This window comes from Arvicanthis niloticus, chromosome 1, assembly GCF_011762505.2.
Source record: "Arvicanthis niloticus isolate mArvNil1 chromosome 1, mArvNil1.pat.X, whole genome shotgun sequence".
Taxonomy (NCBI): Eukaryota; Metazoa; Chordata; class Mammalia; order Rodentia; family Muridae; genus Arvicanthis; species Arvicanthis niloticus.
Window position 1 is genome coordinate 73,274,822 of NC_047658.1, and position 17,148 is coordinate 73,291,969.

The 17,148-nt window shown below is 38.3% G+C and overlaps 2 protein-coding genes across 3 annotated transcripts; one reads left to right on the top strand and one right to left on the bottom strand.

Moving 5' to 3' along the window:
- Window positions 1–2,447: 2,447 nt before the first annotated feature.
- LOC117719848 (olfactory receptor 51I1) lies at window positions 2,448–6,736 on the bottom strand. 2 transcript variants are annotated; one of them, XM_076939753.1, is made up of 3 exons: window positions 6,622–6,736; window positions 4,507–4,550; window positions 2,448–3,408 (listed from the first exon to the last, which is right to left on the bottom strand). In XM_076939753.1, exons 2-3 carry the CDS (start codon window positions 4,535–4,537, stop codon window positions 2,591–2,593), a joined length of 849 nt encoding a protein of 282 aa, XP_076795868.1. In that variant the 5' UTR covers window positions 4,538–4,550; window positions 6,622–6,736; the 3' UTR covers window positions 2,448–2,590. The 2 variants fall into 2 exon arrangements, with proteins under 2 accessions (XP_076795868.1, XP_034374117.1); XM_034518226.2 differs by having other exon boundaries at window positions 2,448–3,620; window positions 6,622–6,734.
- Window positions 6,737–9,481: 2,745 nt separating this feature from the next.
- On the top strand, window positions 9,482–16,113 carry Or51i2 (olfactory receptor family 51 subfamily I member 2). The gene is made up of 2 exons (XM_034517452.2): window positions 9,482–9,557; window positions 13,850–16,113. The coding sequence occupies exon 2, from the start codon at window positions 13,916–13,918 to the stop codon at window positions 14,852–14,854; it is 939 nt and encodes a 312-aa protein (XP_034373343.1). The 5' UTR covers window positions 9,482–9,557; window positions 13,850–13,915; the 3' UTR covers window positions 14,855–16,113.
- The last annotated feature ends 1,035 nt before the right edge of the window (window positions 16,114–17,148 follow it).

Consider the following 17,148-nt stretch of genomic DNA (forward strand, 5'->3'; position numbering starts at 1 on the left):
AAAAGAATCTCAAATATTTATTCACTTAAATAGTGATAACACTATAATCATTGCAATACATAGCATAGCACAATACATTGGAAGTCTTGACACAAAATATTTCTGGTAAATGACAATCCATGGGAGACACTCGCGCATCCATGCATACTGCAGCACTAGTCACAAGAGCCAAAATGTAGAACATGCCTACATACCCATCAACAGATAAATGGATGAAGAGAGTATGTTGTATTCATGTGGTCGGGTTTTAATCAGAGAGGAAGAGTAAAATTGTGTCATTTCAGGAAAATAGAATGAACTTGAGTTCATCTTATACAGTAAAATAATCCAGATTTTAAAAGACAAATATGTTTTCTCATATGAAGAGTCTAGACTTGAGGGTGAATTGAAATGAAATGTACAGCTTATATGAAAAAGAAAAAAGGCAACTATGAGAAGAGAAAGAATTCTAAAGAGAAGTAGAAAGCGGACGAGAAAAAATAAAGACAAATATTATGTGGTCTGTTGTGTATCTGTACATATGTGTAAGTGTGCATATGTGCATTGTGTAAGCATATGTGGGTGCATGCATTTGTGTGCATGTGTGTCCACATGTATGTGTATGTATGCATGTGCACACATTGGTGTGTAATATGAAAGCAAAGGGGGTTATTTGGAGAAAGAAAGAAACAAATAGAAGGGAGGAGGAGAGACAAGGGAAGGTTGTGTAAGAATGAAACCAGATAAAATAATACATCTGTATAAAAATGTCATAACCTATTTTATGTGCTCATTGAAAGGTAATAAAGATTCAGAAAGAAAACTTTATTATTTTCCCCTACATGTAACTCAAGCATACACATGTACATGACATTAATGTAGAAGAAAGACTATTAAGGAAGTGTGGGGAACTATTGGGAGAAATGGAGAATAGGAGAGGGTAATGGGGTGTAGATGGTCAAAGAACATGATATACTTGAAGGAAAATAATATTACAAACACATCAGTAAAAGAAATATACACTCAGAACATTTAACTGAATATTGTATTAAAATTTTAGTATTTGTAAAGAAATCATGAGGTTCATCCATGATGTGAAAGTTTAAATGGAGAGATTAAATACACCCTTTTAAGTGTAAGTAGAATGCCTTACAGTAAGTGAGCGATTTCTCAGGGCACTTGTACACATGGAATTCTCTGATCCCTCATCTAATTGCAAAAGCTAACTTGCTTTTCTCTTTAATTCTGCCTGTTTATTTGAAAGCCCCATCTAAGTTTTTCCATGTCAGGTAGGTTTAGATAACAATGATCCAGACTGTGAGGGAAGGAAGGCATGTATCATGGCGCAGCCAGTTTGAGGTGGCAGAAGGATGCTCATCAAACGCTCATCTGAAGCTAAGATGACTTCTAAGCTCCATCACCTCATGAGGATTGGATGGCAATCCATCTTTACTTTTCTTCACCACAGATACCACACTCCTGAGATAAACTCAGTCTCCCCCAACTTTAAAAACCATCCTGTAGGCTTGAATAATTTCCTAGGAACATGTTCCTCAAGCTTCTCAAGAGGAAGCTTCCTCATTGAACAAAAGAAATTATGCCTTTGCCCACATACTCTAAGGTACTCTTCTAAGTTAACAGTATCAGAGTAAGTGAGGGAACTTATTCAAACACAAACTGCTATGTCCACTCTCCAGAATCTCTGTTTCATGGACTCAGAGAAGTGTCCCTGGAGTTGGCATGGCCCACAAACTTCCAGGTGTGGTTCATAATGCTAGTGTGAGAATCACACACTGAGAACCATGTTTCCAAAGTGCTAGTGCCCTACCACTCTTACCTTACACACATCATTTAGTGCCTGGCAAGTTTTAAGATACTTGCTAAGCTTCCTAAGCTATAGTCATCAGTTCTTACTTAATTCAGTTCTCATTTGGTAAGGTGAATGTGTAGCCATGTGCTCTCTGAAAAGCTATGAGGTATGACTGTGTTGTTTATTGAATCACAACTGAAGAGTGGAGGCTCCAAACTTTAATGGATAAATATTTTGTCTCAGACAATTTTTTTCTGGCAAGACCTAAGTGGTCCTTTCATCCTTCCATCCCGAAGGGAATGCTCTAACTAACCTCTGTCAGCTTTCAGCAGCTATTCCCTAACCACCTCATATAGCTTGCCTTTATTTCTACAAATATATCAACACCAAACCTCTACAGCATTATTTGGTATTTAAATTTTTCACCTCATTCTTTGAGATTTTAGAATCACCTCTGTTCAAGCCAGTTTTCCCTGCAGGACTTTGATATTTCTGAAAAAATAATCAACACTTTTCAGGGCATCAGGTGCTGCTTCTACATCTTTCGACATGTAGATCTGCTCATTTAACCATGTGTTATGCTCACTATTATAACATTCTCAGCAACTAGTAGAGGGACTCTCACAGTCACTGGACAATAACTAAGTTCATCATCGTATAAATTAGATTATTTTTATTGATTCCACACTCACAACTATTGAAAGCTTGAGGCCTCTACTTTGTTTTAGCAAAATTCTTAAACTTAGCAGGCAAGTATGAATCTCTCCTCTAACAGAGCTCTCTCTGGGTCTGCCACGTTCCTCAGGTCTGGGATTTATGGAAGACTTTGAGCATCCCTCTGCGGATCTCCTTGGTCTTCACGCTATAGATGATGGGGTTGAGCATGGGAGGTACAAACAGGTAGACATTGGACATCATAACATGAACAACAGCTGGAGCACTTTTCCAGAAGCGGTGGATCATGGAGACAGCAATTATGGGCACATAAAAGGCCAGTACTGCACAGATGTGTGATATGCAGGTGTTGAGTGCCTTGAGTCGCTGTTCGTGTGATGCGATAACCAACACAGCTCTCAATATCAATGCATAAGACAGAAGGATAAAAACTGAGTCCACACCATATGTGAAAATTACCACAAAGAGCCCGTAGATATTGTTAACATGGATGTCTCCACATGCCACTTTCATCAGGTCTGGGTGGAGGCAATATGAGTGATGTAGCACATTGCCCTTGCAAAAGGGCAATCTTTTTACAAGAAAAGGGAAAGGAAAGAGGGTAGTGAAACTTTTGGCAAGGATACCCAGACCCATAGCCAAGATGCGGCTATTGGTAAGCACAGTGGAATAGCGTAGTGGGTCACAGATAGCCACAAAACGATCAAAGCTCATGGCAAGTAGTATGCCTGATTCCATGAAAGAAAATGTGTGAATGAAGAACATCTGGACCAGACAGGCATCAAAACCAACATGGCGGTAATTGAAGCAGAAGGTAGCAAGCACAGTGGGAAGTGTAGACAGGGACACTCCCAAATCATTGAGAGAGAGCATAGAGAGGAAATAGTACATGGGTTGATGTAGAGGAGGTTCCCGAATGACCAGAGCAAGGATACTGAGGTTGCCTGCAATGGAGATGAAGTAGAGGAAACAGAAAATCAGGGCAATCCAAGCTTGGCCTGTGTGCATCCCAGGAATGCCTGTCAGCTGTAGTGTGGCTGGCTGGAAGGGAGTCCCATTCAAGCCTAGCATGGTAGGCAGGTGGGAGAAGACAGATGAGGATTAAGCCCAAGAGAGGAGGTGAGGGAAGTTCTTCACTTTCCTTCTTTCAGAAGTCCTGTCTCCAACACAAAATGTCAGGGATTTAATATGTGTGCCTTCTCTCTGCCCTGCCTACTAGACTATTAATTCTTTGAGAATGGAACATATATTTATTTATTTCTACTGCCAGGCCCAGTATATGCCCTAGGACAAAGGGAAGCTTTATGAAGAGCTGATGATCAAATGCAGACCACATGCACAAAGCCCTCTGGTCATTACCATTAGGTATAATATCAGACCACTTCCCCATACACTCCAGAAATCATACACTTGAAATTGAAGAGAAAAATAGAAATTAAGATATACCAAATAGGAAAATGTCCATGCCTTTGGAAACTTTCCCAGTTGATAGCACAGATAAACTACATACAGCCACAAACTTCAGATCATGTAACCTTTAACCAGACTTTGCCTCAACCTCCCAATGCTATGGTCACCCTGAAACTGTTATCACAAAAAAATTAAAATTCTAGCTCTCAAATCTTAAATTCCATGTTTTTCTACCTTCCAATTAGCCCTCTAATGCTTGTGCACTATTTAGGAAACACTATAATTGCTTCGCTTTCTCCTGGTTAATTTTATATCCTTCCTGAAACACTCTACTGAGACAGTTCCCCTGATCTCTGCATTTCTTTTCTTTGAAATCCACATAGTAAATCATGAACATTATTTTTTAAAAAATGTATAACTGGGCCCAACTAACCAACGAAATAAAATGTCTTATTGAAATTACATATATTATTATGGCTATTTAAATTTTTAAATGTATTCACACCTTTATGTATTCTTACTTCAGTTTTCTGAGCAGAAGCACCTCCTGTTCGAAAGACAGGCACACTACTTCAGATATTATTACTAACACTCTTTCTAGATGCTGATTCTATCAGCCTGGGGAACAGTACCTTTAATCTCATTCCTCTTCTGGTTCTTCATCTTCAGGCAATAGCTGTGGACAGAAGCACTGCATCAGAAAAAATTGGTAACCTTCCTCTCTAGCTTCCAGTCTACAGATGTTTCCCACACATAGTCAAATTTCTTTCTTTTTAATCTCTACCCACACCAGGTTAGGTTATCTGCTTGAGTGTCATCTTCCCCAATACAATTCTGAGACTCTCAGTGCCAGCAACCTTGCCTTGTTGAACTTAACCTGCTAGTGCTGCTTATCTCCTTGTACTGCAGACACCACACCCTTCCCATCCACACATGTCTCTCTAGGATGACCTCTTTGTTTCTAAATGTAAGGAACACATCGATTTCCCTTTCAGACATAATACTGTTGGTAACTCGCCTTGTTAAAGCCGCTTTCTTCCCTTGTGGAAACGCCTTTTTTGTCCCATTCAACATAGATTCTTCTCTCATTCCACCCAGCTCTCCTTAGCTCCCCCTCCCCCAAATACACTGCCCTCCATTTCTCTTCATAAGCGCGTCTTCATTTCCTTTCTATAATAGCTTCTCCAGGAGTTCTCTTTATGGGAATTCTTTCTTTGTCTTTGTCTTTAAGCAGGCACAATAATGCCAGCAAAAAGAAATAATAGAAACATGAACACAACACTAGAAGCCATATCATAAAAGACTAATGTATAGTATTTATCCCAAGATGTTTCCATGATGCTGGACAGCCCAAAATTAAAGCTCTACTTTGAAACATAAGTAAAATGGCTCCTTATATCATTTATGATTGTTCCTAGTACCTTCAGGAAGCACATTGAAATTTGATGGTGAGAAGAGTCTGGAGAAGGTAAACCTACTAGTTACAACCCTAAAAGTGTGTGGGATGTGAGTGGAAACCTATGTCTTGATTTCTGTCTCCTCCCACTAAGAAACAAGATCTGTCCTTCACCAGTGGGATCTCTTTGTCATCTATTCTCTACAAACTTCTTTTTCATTTTAAAACATAATTAATAACGATACCTCTAATAAGTCATTTTTGATCCATTCTATACACATCTGATTTTTTATTATTTTTATTTTCGGCTATCTCTAAAAGGTCAAAAGAAATGGAAAAATTTGGCAACTCCAAGGAATAATAAGAACTCTTGCAAAATATAGATTAAATCCAGTTCCCTTTACTTTTCTCTGGTAATCCAACTGAATGAATCCTCCTAGACCTTCCCATCTGGGAAGAAGCTCTGAGAACTTCCCACAAAATGCAATTCCCATTCTAACAGATGTTCTTCCTTTGGTTTGTCTGTTTGTGTGTTAGTCAAAGTTCCCCAAATGCAACCACTCTAGAAGTAAAGGTCAGGTGATGGAGCACAGCATATGGAGCATGTTCATGTCCAGAGCCTCTCTAAAACTTCAGAAAATACATCTATACTTCCATTCATACATGTCCAAGAATTTATAGTTGCCATATCAGATTCATAAATGTGACATGGATACATAGAACTTACAACATCCTTCTTGTCGCACCAGACATTACTACAGAATTTAGGGAAAGCTATGGCAGCTTATTGTCACTACATAATATATTTCAAATATTTGGTCATTTTATATTCTCCTTTACTTGTAAATATACTCTCTCCACATATACAAACAAAGGAATAACAAATGCATCACCAATAACAAACCTATGATAACACTTTCAGTAATTATATTCTTATGAAACAAGAAATCAACCACAATTAAAAGGCATGCTTTTGAATGTCAAATGTGTTTGTGTGTGTGTGTGTGTGTGTGTGTGTGTGTGTGTGTGTGTGTGATTTTTTTGTAGCTGCATACACAATAATTGGATACAGGGGATCATAGTTCTAAATAAAAGCATTTCAAATAAGAAGTTTAGAAAATCCTCAAGACAAAATATAAATTGGATATATCAACCTCTTAACCTAATGACAGTTAGTCTGGTATTAAAGCTTTGATTCAGATAAGAGCCTGGCATCATATTCTTGTGATCCTTGGCATTAAAAGATGTACTGGGGACATTTGTGGAGGGAGATATGCAGATTAGAAGAATGACATCCCTGACACTATCTGGATAAGAAGCACTGTGGTCAGTCTGAGGGAGGAGCACTCACTGGATGGAAGGTGTGTCTTTTCTTCGTAGCTGAATGTGCTGTGCTGTGAGTCCAGCCGGTAGAGCGGCCTCAGCTCGTCTCTCTAGCACTTAAATTTATGAATCCCTTCAAATCCCCAAACTCCTGCATGAAGGAGAGGAACAGGAAGGTGACATAACTAGCAGGGTTGCATCAACAAATAAGGGAGCTGTTACAAATAAAAATTGCTCCCAAGAGTATCCCATTCTTGGCCTCAGTGTTTTTGATGTCATCATCTACAGACACAGTTGAGTGTGTCAACTCTTCCTTGACTGAAAATGTCAATACCCTCACATGATTCCAGGAAACATACACAGGTATAGTCACCCTGAGACATCACAAGTACATCCTTAAACACTCATATATTTACTAATATTTACATTCTATATATTTGCAGAAAGGCAAAGAACCACATAAACATTGAATTGTAATAGGTGACATAAATGTTCACACATTTAGGAAGAGTTGTAATTATGTCACAACTTTCCAAAAGATCAGATGAGTTCATAGGTGCTTAATAGGATAGGCACATGGGTAGATAGAAACCACACACAACCATCTTTTTGTAGACAGTAGACAGTGTTATGAACAAACAGCCATCAGTACTCCTCAGACAGGTCAGGTTCTGAAGACAAAAGGAGGGTTCACTAATATATAAATGCCAAAGTAGTTCCTAGAGAAGTCTGGCTGACTTTGAAAAAAAAGATCAGTTGTTCAACAAAATCTCTATTCCTCAGAAGCTAATGAGTTATTTGGTTGTGTGTCGTGCTCTTACAGTGAGTTAGTTAGCACTTTGCACAGTGCTTACTGTTAATATGAAAACCCACGGGAGATCATTCCTACAGGACTAAAATTACAACTGGAGTAAGATGAACTAACCATATTACGGTTCTAACAAGGCAAGTCTTGTATGCCTTGGATTAACCTACTCCTTGCTCTTGTATCTCAGTTTTCCTTTAGGAAGTGCCCAATTGTTATATTTGGAATATTCCAGAGTCATGAATAAGTCATTTTTTGTAGATAAATTCAGAAAGAGGGAAGCATTCAGAGATGTCATCTCTTTCCCAGGCTTACCTTGGAGTGTCTCTAATAACTCCACTTCACATCATTACACAGTAGTGGTATGTAAGTATTGCAAACCTCCAGCATGTATCATCATCTGGTCTTCACTTCCTCTGTTGCTTTGAGACCTGCAATTTCTCTACAAAATTTATCTTGAATCATTATACTCATTATTCAATCCTATTTTGTATGTGTGTGATTTTAGATCTAAGCACTTCTGACTGTGTTCCTTTTTTGCCAGTCAGTACCTGAGGCTAGAGGACACTAAGAACATGATCAGGAAGGATTTTGTATGGCCATATTTGTTTTACTCTGGGGTCTTATTCCAACGGTATTTCTCCACTTAGACACAGGTGACTAATACCGGAAACATTAATTGGTTCCATGGTTCCTTTTTGCTGCTTTCCAACATTTCTTGAAACAAGTTGTTACTATATGTTCTTAAATTTCTCAAAAGAAAAACACATAAATTTCCTCTAAACTCCTTTCTCTGAGGAGTAAATCTCAATTAACCTCTCCTCTACACTCAGGAGAGCCCAAGTTCCCCTAATACCCTCCCCAAAAACTTTTGACTTTCAGCTTGTGGCATTCTTTCAAGACTGTATTATTTAATAATTCTAAATCACTCCTTTCCTCACCAGGCCTGGCGTAGCAGCCATTTCCTGAATTTGCCGATTTCAATGATACTTTTGAATTTTGTTTTGTCTGTCATGTCCTCTAACATATGTTTAATAATTCTGCAAATGGATTGTTTGGGTTCTTATATTTTGTCTGGACCATAAGTGACCTCTGATTTTGTTGCTTTCTGGAATGTTGCTCATATACATTTGATTCCATCCATTGATAGAACATGGTGTGCACTTAGTGCATGTTAACTGAGAATATAATTTGAAGTTGCCACTTCTCAGGATTGAGTGAGAAGTTATTAAAGCATTGAGATTGGGTATTCATGGAACAGAAGAAGCCTCACATTTCATGGTTGAAGCACATCCTACAGAAGGCTGCATGATTCTGGCTTGTGTCCTCTTTAAATGAATACATGACCCTGGGTGGACCTATAAAAATAAATACCAATGGCACAATCACTTAAATCAAATACATGAATGAGAAAACAATAAAGAGAAGCTTCTTTGAATATGAGGTTACCAAATAAAACTTAGCTATGTATATTGACTAGGTGAGGTACACACTTAACCATAGAACTTGCCTCTTTACTAGAAAAAAAAAGCTAGAGATCAGTGTTAGCGAGAGAAAAATACAAGAAAATCAAAGTGTGTAACTCTGAAAGTAGAGCAGTTGTGTGGTTACATCAGACCATAAATTGTAACTGTTCATCAGAGGATACTTTATTATCTGGATATGATTCCTGAAATTGAGAAAACTGAGTTTCAACTGAAGATTTAGGAAGAACTAATTTCACTCAACATATTTAAAGGGATAAGAATTTAAAAGAGAGAGAGAGAGAGAGAGAGAGAGAGAGAGAGAGAGAGAGAGAGAGAGAGAGAGAGAGAGATTCTTTTCATGATTTCCTGGGTATTCATATTACCTAGTGCATAACTTTGAGGTTTCTCAGATATTGAGCCTCACAGAGTCTGCCCACCAATATTCAGGTAATGTGCCACGTTGGGGTGAGACTATTAGCTGAGCTCATTTTCAGTTAAAAGAGCACATGCTTTAATTGTACATTTACAGACCTCAGGAGACCTGAAGTCCCTGAAGAATTTCCAGGCTAAAAGATAGTATAAGCGTTCTCTCTCTGTTGGGATTAGCGTAAGATATAAAAGTAACAGGCATAAATTTACTTCAGCCAACACAAGAACATGTTCTGAGAGTGTTTCTCATCTGCTTGTCTTCTGGTGAGTTCTAAAACTTTGTGGGGTTGAAACAGTTGATCTCTGAAATCCTGCTCTGATACACAGTTTGAATAAGAGTAGATGAGAGTGAAGAAGACTAGGTAGATGGTGTCCTGACAGCAGCATCCTAAAAGAATGAACAGAGATGGCAGAAATTGAGGGGTTGGAAAATAGGTTCTTATGCTCGAGCTGTCATTCACTTATTTTGTAGTCTCCTATATATTGCCAAGTAGCTCACTTCTTCATGTGGTCAACTTCTAAGCTTCCAAAGTCAAGCTTTTTTAAGGTTTAGCAACAATGCCACAAGTTCGAGGAGCCAAGTAGGACTCAGAACTCAGGACTATCCACTATTTTTAGTCCTAAAAGCTTAAGCACAAGTAATCAAACTTTGCTTTTCCATTTTCCATTCTAAGTGATAGATATAGTCTTCCCCAAAGAAGACACGCCAGCCAGTCATCCAATAGCAAATGATCTATTCTGAAACATGCAAGGAAGTAACATTATACTGACTAAACAAGTGATATTTAGGAATATATATATTTATATATGAATATATATGTGTGTCCATATGTATAGGTACATATGTGTATATACATGCATATAAAACAATTAATGAAAATGTGCTATGAATCTGAACAAGATTCATATGAAAGAGAACAAGAGGGGATATATGGGGGTTGGAAGCAGGAAACCATAGGAGAAATTATGTGATTATAATCTCAAAAGAAAAAACTAATATATACCTCAAATAGTATAAAAGTCATTTTTGCTGAACTTTTCAATATGACCTTTGAAAAAGATTGCTTAAAATGTTCCTGGGACATTTAAAGGATAAGAGAAGTCATCTGGGCATAACTACAGATGAGCCAGAAGTAGTGAGACATTTCTAATCTTTTCTTATTTTTGCTATAGAATGAAATCTATAGTTTGTTAAAAAACCTTTTAAAAACCAACTCTGTGTATTTCTCACTCCTCTCTAGATCCATGAAAATCTTCATAGATATTCGTTACCTAATTAAATAATATGTTTAAAGCTGAAAAGAATTTATAATGTCCCTTAACAAGACAGCGATACAGTGATTTTTTTCCAAAGTAAATTTGGACCAGAGCTGGAGTTAAACCACTGACCCTCTGCCAAAAGCACCCTACCCCTATCATATTAGCTTTTATATGGCTGCAGTAACATAGTCTAATTTCCAGAAGCAAAGGAAACTACATTTGACTCTGGGACCAAGCTTCTTCACACATGTCTGCTTGAGTCATTTATCTTCCTGTTCAAAGGCTCCTGGGAAATCTCTGCTCAGAGATAAAAACTGTATTTTCCATTTTTTCTTCTCTTATGTCTTAATGGTTCCTCAAGATCCTGAGTAGACAGACAGTCCTGTAGATATCTTTGAAAACTATGTGTGTATCACTTATTCACCATGATCTATGAGACCAGCATACATCATTAAGACTATTTCTGCATCCATCAAGGATAAATGTGCAATGAATTGAATACTTCCTTGCAGAGTACCTTGCACATAGCATAGACAACACAAAAATGTACCTTTTAAAAACTTTATTTATGTTTCTTTATTCACTGATATCCCGGATGCTCCCAATCTCAGCACCACTAATTAAGGAAAGAATGTAATCATGAATCTGTCAGGCATTTCTTCCCAAAATTCTAAAACTTGAGGTCCAAGACTTAGAAAGATGTTGGCCCTGCCCTTTATTCAAAGTCACACTTCAAGCCTTTCTTCTCCTCCATGTTCCCTTTGTAATAGCTCAATTCTCTTCGTTTTCCAATTTTGTTCTATGTAGCTCTACAAAGAATTGGACATGACATAGTGGCACTCGCCTTTAGTTCAAGTACTCAAGAGGATTAGAGGATGAGACAGGGGCATTACAAGTACAAGGACAGCGTGGGCTACAAAGCCTCAATGTAGAAGTAGTAAGATGAAAAGCACAAAAGTCGATTCTGGGTGACCAGTCCTGAATCTCAAAGACCCAGTCCTTGAGGGACAAGTGCATGCAGATGCTGAGTACTAAGAGCAGAAGGTCACTGTTAGCACAGTAGGGTGGCCACTGACTTTCTGGGAACCATAGTGCACCAAAAATCTTAGTATTTCCCAAAGTCAAGAAAGGCTTCTTGAAAAGGCATATCCTTATACTATTATCTCACTGACTTAAGTATTAATACCTGGGCTCCATGGTTCTCCTCTTCCTCCTCTTCCTCCTCTTCCTCCTCTTCCTCCTCTTCCTCCTCTTCCTCCTCTTCCTCTTCCTCTTCCTCCTCTTCCTCTTCCTCCTCCTCCTCCTCCTCCTCCTCCTCTTCCTCCTCCTCCTCTTCCTCCTCCTCCTCTTCCTCCTCTTCCTTCTTTTCCTCTTCCTCCATTATATAGAACTCAAAAAGCATGGCCTGGCCTTATTTATTTGGAAACTAGGGAAGGAAGGAAACAAGAGAATGGTATTTGTTTCTGTCAGAGCACTAGGCACACATACTAGCACTACTGACCTCGTGCCTAAGGCCCTTCTCCTTAAATCACTTTGAATCTATGTGTTTTGTGTGACATAAGCATTCTGGGATTTTGGACAAAGGAACATACGTCTAGGTTTTGCATGAATTTCTGGAATTTTCCAAAAGGAAAGCTCCCTTAAAGCCAAAATCAAGTCAGCCATATGAGAAGTCTTCTAGCATTCTCTATCCTTTTCCATCATTGAGATAATGAGCATGTTAAAATCACTGATATAAGAGAATACACAATATAATCCTTACAGAGGGATGGCTATAGTATAACATGTAAGTAGTGGTAATAAAACATCTGGGTGAAAATAACCTATATGCATGTAGCTATAAATGTGAATAAACATATCAATAGTTATACATGTGTTTGCAGATGTAAATGCTGCCTATACATCAGGTAAACTTAGAACATGAACATGACATGATGTATGTACGTCTATGTTATAGTGGAGGAGGAATTCCGGGTTATGTTGTGTGACAGGATTAAGACTGTAAGCAAGAAAGTGGAAGTGGTTGTTTCATTAGAGATGTGTGGGAATCAAATTCAGCCTAATGTATAAAGACATGAATGTGTCTCCTGAACAGCAGATATTTGGGGAATTTCTGAGAATATGTGAAGATGTAGAAGTTATTTTTGGCACAATGGCATCTTATACTCTAAAAATTAGTATACCTACTGAATATTTACAATTTATAATTTTTCCAAAAATAGAATCTACTTTAAATCTTGTTGTACAAAATATATGAACATTTTTTTACTTTTTTATTATTGTTCTGTTTTCTACATTATATCAAATTATATTAATTTACTTACATTTCTGCATATTTGATATATCTTATATAAATTAAAAGTTAATATTTGCCTTCCAAGGTGTGGTGGTTTGAATATGCTTAGCCCAGGGTGTGGCACTATTTGGAAGTGTGGCCTTGTTGGATTAGGTTTGGCCTTGTTGAAGGAAGTTGTCGCTATGGTTGGTAGACTTTGAAGCTCCATCCAATGCAGAAGAGTCAGTCTTCTCCTGACATAAGTTGTGTCCTATTTTGTTTTTTAAAAACCCATTTTGTTGTTTTTTGTTTAATTCTGTGCCAATGAAAATTGATGCCCAACTACCTCAATCTCTTACTGTCCCTTCCCCTTACCTCCCAAGTACCCACCCTGATAAATGCTAACTCTGGTGTGTAGAACATTGGTTTTGCCTTTAAAAGCACTTGCTGCTTTTGCAAGGACCTTGCTTTTGTTCCCAGCACCTATGTGGCGGCTCACAACCCTCTGTAACTCCTTCCATGGAATGCAAGCAAATGCAAAAACACACATACATAAACAAAATACAGAAACCTCTAAAATTCTTTTTTAAAAAACCCTCTGGGGAGAATGTCTCCAGAATTAACAAAATATCTGAATTAAACTGTTTTTAAGGAAATATTTAAGCACTTCCAAGAGTTATTGGTGATTCCAACAACTGCTTCCCTTCTGCAACAATGTCCCTTTTGAATTACTGTTTACATATTTCTCCTGAGTTATACTTATAAAATTCATGAAAAAATGTGACTAACATGGTAGAAACTTGTTTCTCGTGGTTAGCTGCTATTTCTGAAGTATTATAGAATGTCATTCTAAATCGTGAAACTGGGAAATGCTATCCTAGACTGTAGCTGATGATCATAAAATATGAAGAAAACAGTGTGCCCTCATTATTCCCAAACCAATGGTTTCATGAGTGCACAAGCTTTTAATTGTAGACACTGCCTCTCTGTATCTGTTAATTCTGAGTTTCTTATCCTCCAGTAAGCACAGATCTTGAAATTCTCCAAGCAAGATCTGACCCTAGACACATCCTGGGTTCCCCCTGTGATGGCGCTGTTCAATGTCACTCGCCCTGCCTACTTTCTCCTGACTGGTATCCCTGGTCTGGAGAGCCTCCACCCCTGGCTGGCAGGACCCCTTTGTGTGATGTATGCTGTGGCCCTTGGGGCAAATACTGTGATCCTGCAGGCTGTGCGAGTGGAGCCCAGCCTCCACGCTCCCATGTACTACTTCCTGTCCATGTTGTCTTTCAGTGATGTGGCCATGTCCATGGCCACACTGCCCACTGTGCTCAGAACCTTCTGCTTTGATGCCCGCAGCATCGCTTTTGAGTCCTGTCTAGTCCAGATGTTCCTTATTCATTCTTTCTCGATGATGGAGTCAGGGATTCTGCTGGCTATGAGTTTTGACCGCTATGTGGCCATATGCGATCCTTTACATTATGCCACTGTTCTCACCAATGAATTCATTGCTGGGATGGGGTTAGCGGTTACTGCTCGAAGCTTTCTCACCCTTTTCCCTCTGCCCTTCCTCATCAAGAGGCTACCTATCTGCAGATCCAATGTTCTTTCCCACTCCTACTGCCTGCACCCAGACATGATGAAGCTTGCCTGTGCTGACATTACCATCAACAGTATCTATGGGCTCTTTGTTCTTGTGTCTACCTTTGGCATGGACCTGCTTTGTATTTTCCTCTCCTATGTGCTCATTCTGCGTTCTGTTATGGCCATTGCTTCTCATGAGGAACGTCTTAAAGCTCTCAACACATGTGTGTCACATATCTTAGCTGTACTTGCATTTTATGTGCCAATGATAGGGGTCTCTACAATCCACCGCTTTGGGAAGCATGCCCCACGATACATACATGTCCTCATGTCCAATGTCTACCTCTTTGTGCCTCCTGTGCTCAACCCTCTCATTTACAGTGCCAAGACAAAGGAGATCCGCCGTGCCATATTCCGCATGTTCCACCGTATCAAACTGTGACTTCCACATCGTTTTTTTAGAATCTAATGACTACACTGCCTATAGGTTCTCACTGATGACATCATCATGATTCGTTTTCAGCATTAGCATTATCAATATCATAAGTATGCAATGGGTATGTAATTAGAGGGCAAGCTATGAGACCAGGAAAATGGAAGCATAAGATGTAAAACATAAAATAAGAAGATATGGATCAGTAAGACATTCAGATAACATCTGTGTCATCATGCACATAAAGGTAAATGTTGGAGACAATTGAGAAGTTATGTAATGTTTTACAGTTAACTTCAGCTAGGAGTTGTTTTTATAAAGTAACACATTTTCCTAATGTGACAATTAATTTTACTGAGTCATCAAATGTGCCATGTTGTATTCTTAAATCTTTATATGCATTGACTGAATTAGTGTTTATATTAATGACATGAGGCACAGAGAATGAATTGCACAACATTATATGGATATTTGAGATTTATGTCCTAATGTAGTGCCTGTATGAATAGCATTTCATTGTCTGTATGAAGACCACTTAATTGTCTAATCTGCATTGACTAAAATCACCACTGTTCTCTAGTTTTTTCCTACACTACTGCTCTAAATGATCACAGGTTGCTTTAACTTCAAGGATGATACACTCTGATACACTTTCAGAACTCACTTGAATGAATAAAGATGACTTCAGAAAACTGGCAGCTGCTGACACTGAGAACTTCCTACAACTTTTCTTTCTGCAGCATTTATCTTTTTCCAAAAAGGACAAGGCTCAGATGTCTAACTGTCACAGATATTTAAATCATAGACCTTTCTATAGGGTGGGTGATGGGCCAGAGGCCTTGTTTCTCTTTCCTTTTTCCTTTGAGCTGGGCAGTGGTGGCACATGCCTTTAATCCCAGGACTTGGGAGGCAGAGGCGGGCAGATTTCTGAGTTCGAAACCAGCCTGGTCTACAGGGTGAGTTCCAGGACAGCCAGGGCTATACAGAGAAACCCAGTCTTGAAAAACAAAAACAAAAGAAAAAGAAAAGAATTTTCTTTGATATAATTCTATGTTAAAGGATGTCAGAAATTATGTTCTAGGATTGTTAATTAGCTAAAATATAAAAATCCTGAATATGCCACATAAAACATTCATGATTTACAATTAAACAATTAAAAATAATTCTTTCTGACCTTCTTTTGCAATGATTTTTTCTTGTGTGTCATTTCTTTGACGGCAGAGCACTGACATACACAGGAGGAGAGGGGGGTTGCAATCAGGATGTAAAGTGAATAAATTAATTAAATACACACTACATATGTGTGTATATATATGTGTGTGTGTAGATATATATATATATAAACATACTTATGTGAATGTGTTATCTTTGTATAGCTATAAGTAAAATACATAAGAAAAAAGGAGAGAGAACACAGAAGCAGGAGAGTAGGAGGCTTCTCAAATGGCTTCTGGCTCTGTCCACTTTTTCCCTTTCTTTCTCATCCATAAAATACAAGTTGTAATGCTTTTCAAAAACACAGGGAAAAGGCTGGAGTTTTGCTTTTCTTGTTTTGGCTGTTGTGGCTGCTCATAGAGTAATTGTTATAGCCTATAATTGTTATAGGTAGGCTACCCCTGCAACTGTAACCCTAAGCAGATCTAAACCAACCATCACTGGGTTTTATTGTTGTTTTGTTACAATGTTTCCTTTGAACTCAACAGGTTTTCATATTGAAATAACAAAATGCCTTATTATAACAAAATAGGTTATTTCCAGAAAAAAAATACTTAAAAGACAATTCCTTTCCTTTTTTAAAGTTCCCTAGACCTAGGTATAATTTTAGAAAATGTAGTATTGAACAGCATCCAAACTAAGATAAACTGTAAAGCATTCATAGTTTACAGAAAGTATGTGTTCGTGTGGAAGGTCATACGTCTTTTCTGTCTTGTCCTGGAGCTCATCCTCCACGGCAAGGGTTGAGCTGAGAAGAACAGAAGCTAGGAGGAGCAATTCCAGTAGCACAGAAGTCTTTATCTCTTGCCTCGTGGTTAAGAACTCCATTACCTTTAAGGGGTAGTCACTGAGTTTGACCATGCCTCAATGAGTATGTGGGCAACATGAACTAGAACTGAATTTTCTGTTATCTTTTGTTTTCTGGGATGTCACAAGGGTTAGGGGGTGGACCTGGGAGGATGGAGAAGTGAACATTATTGGGGTGAATTCTCTGAAATTTCCAAATGTTTAATTAAAAACATTATGTTAAAAAGACTCATAAGATACCTATGAAAAATTAAATCTAATATAGAACATAAGAAACCTGC

Coding starts and splice junctions, on each gene's coding strand:
- LOC117719848 (XM_034518226.2), bottom strand. CDS start 3,535: ATGCTAGGCTTGAATGGGACTCCCTTCCAGCCAGCCACACTACAGCTG.
- Or51i2 (XM_034517452.2), top strand. CDS start 13,916: ATGGCGCTGTTCAATGTCACTCGCCCTGCCTACTTTCTCCTGACTGGT.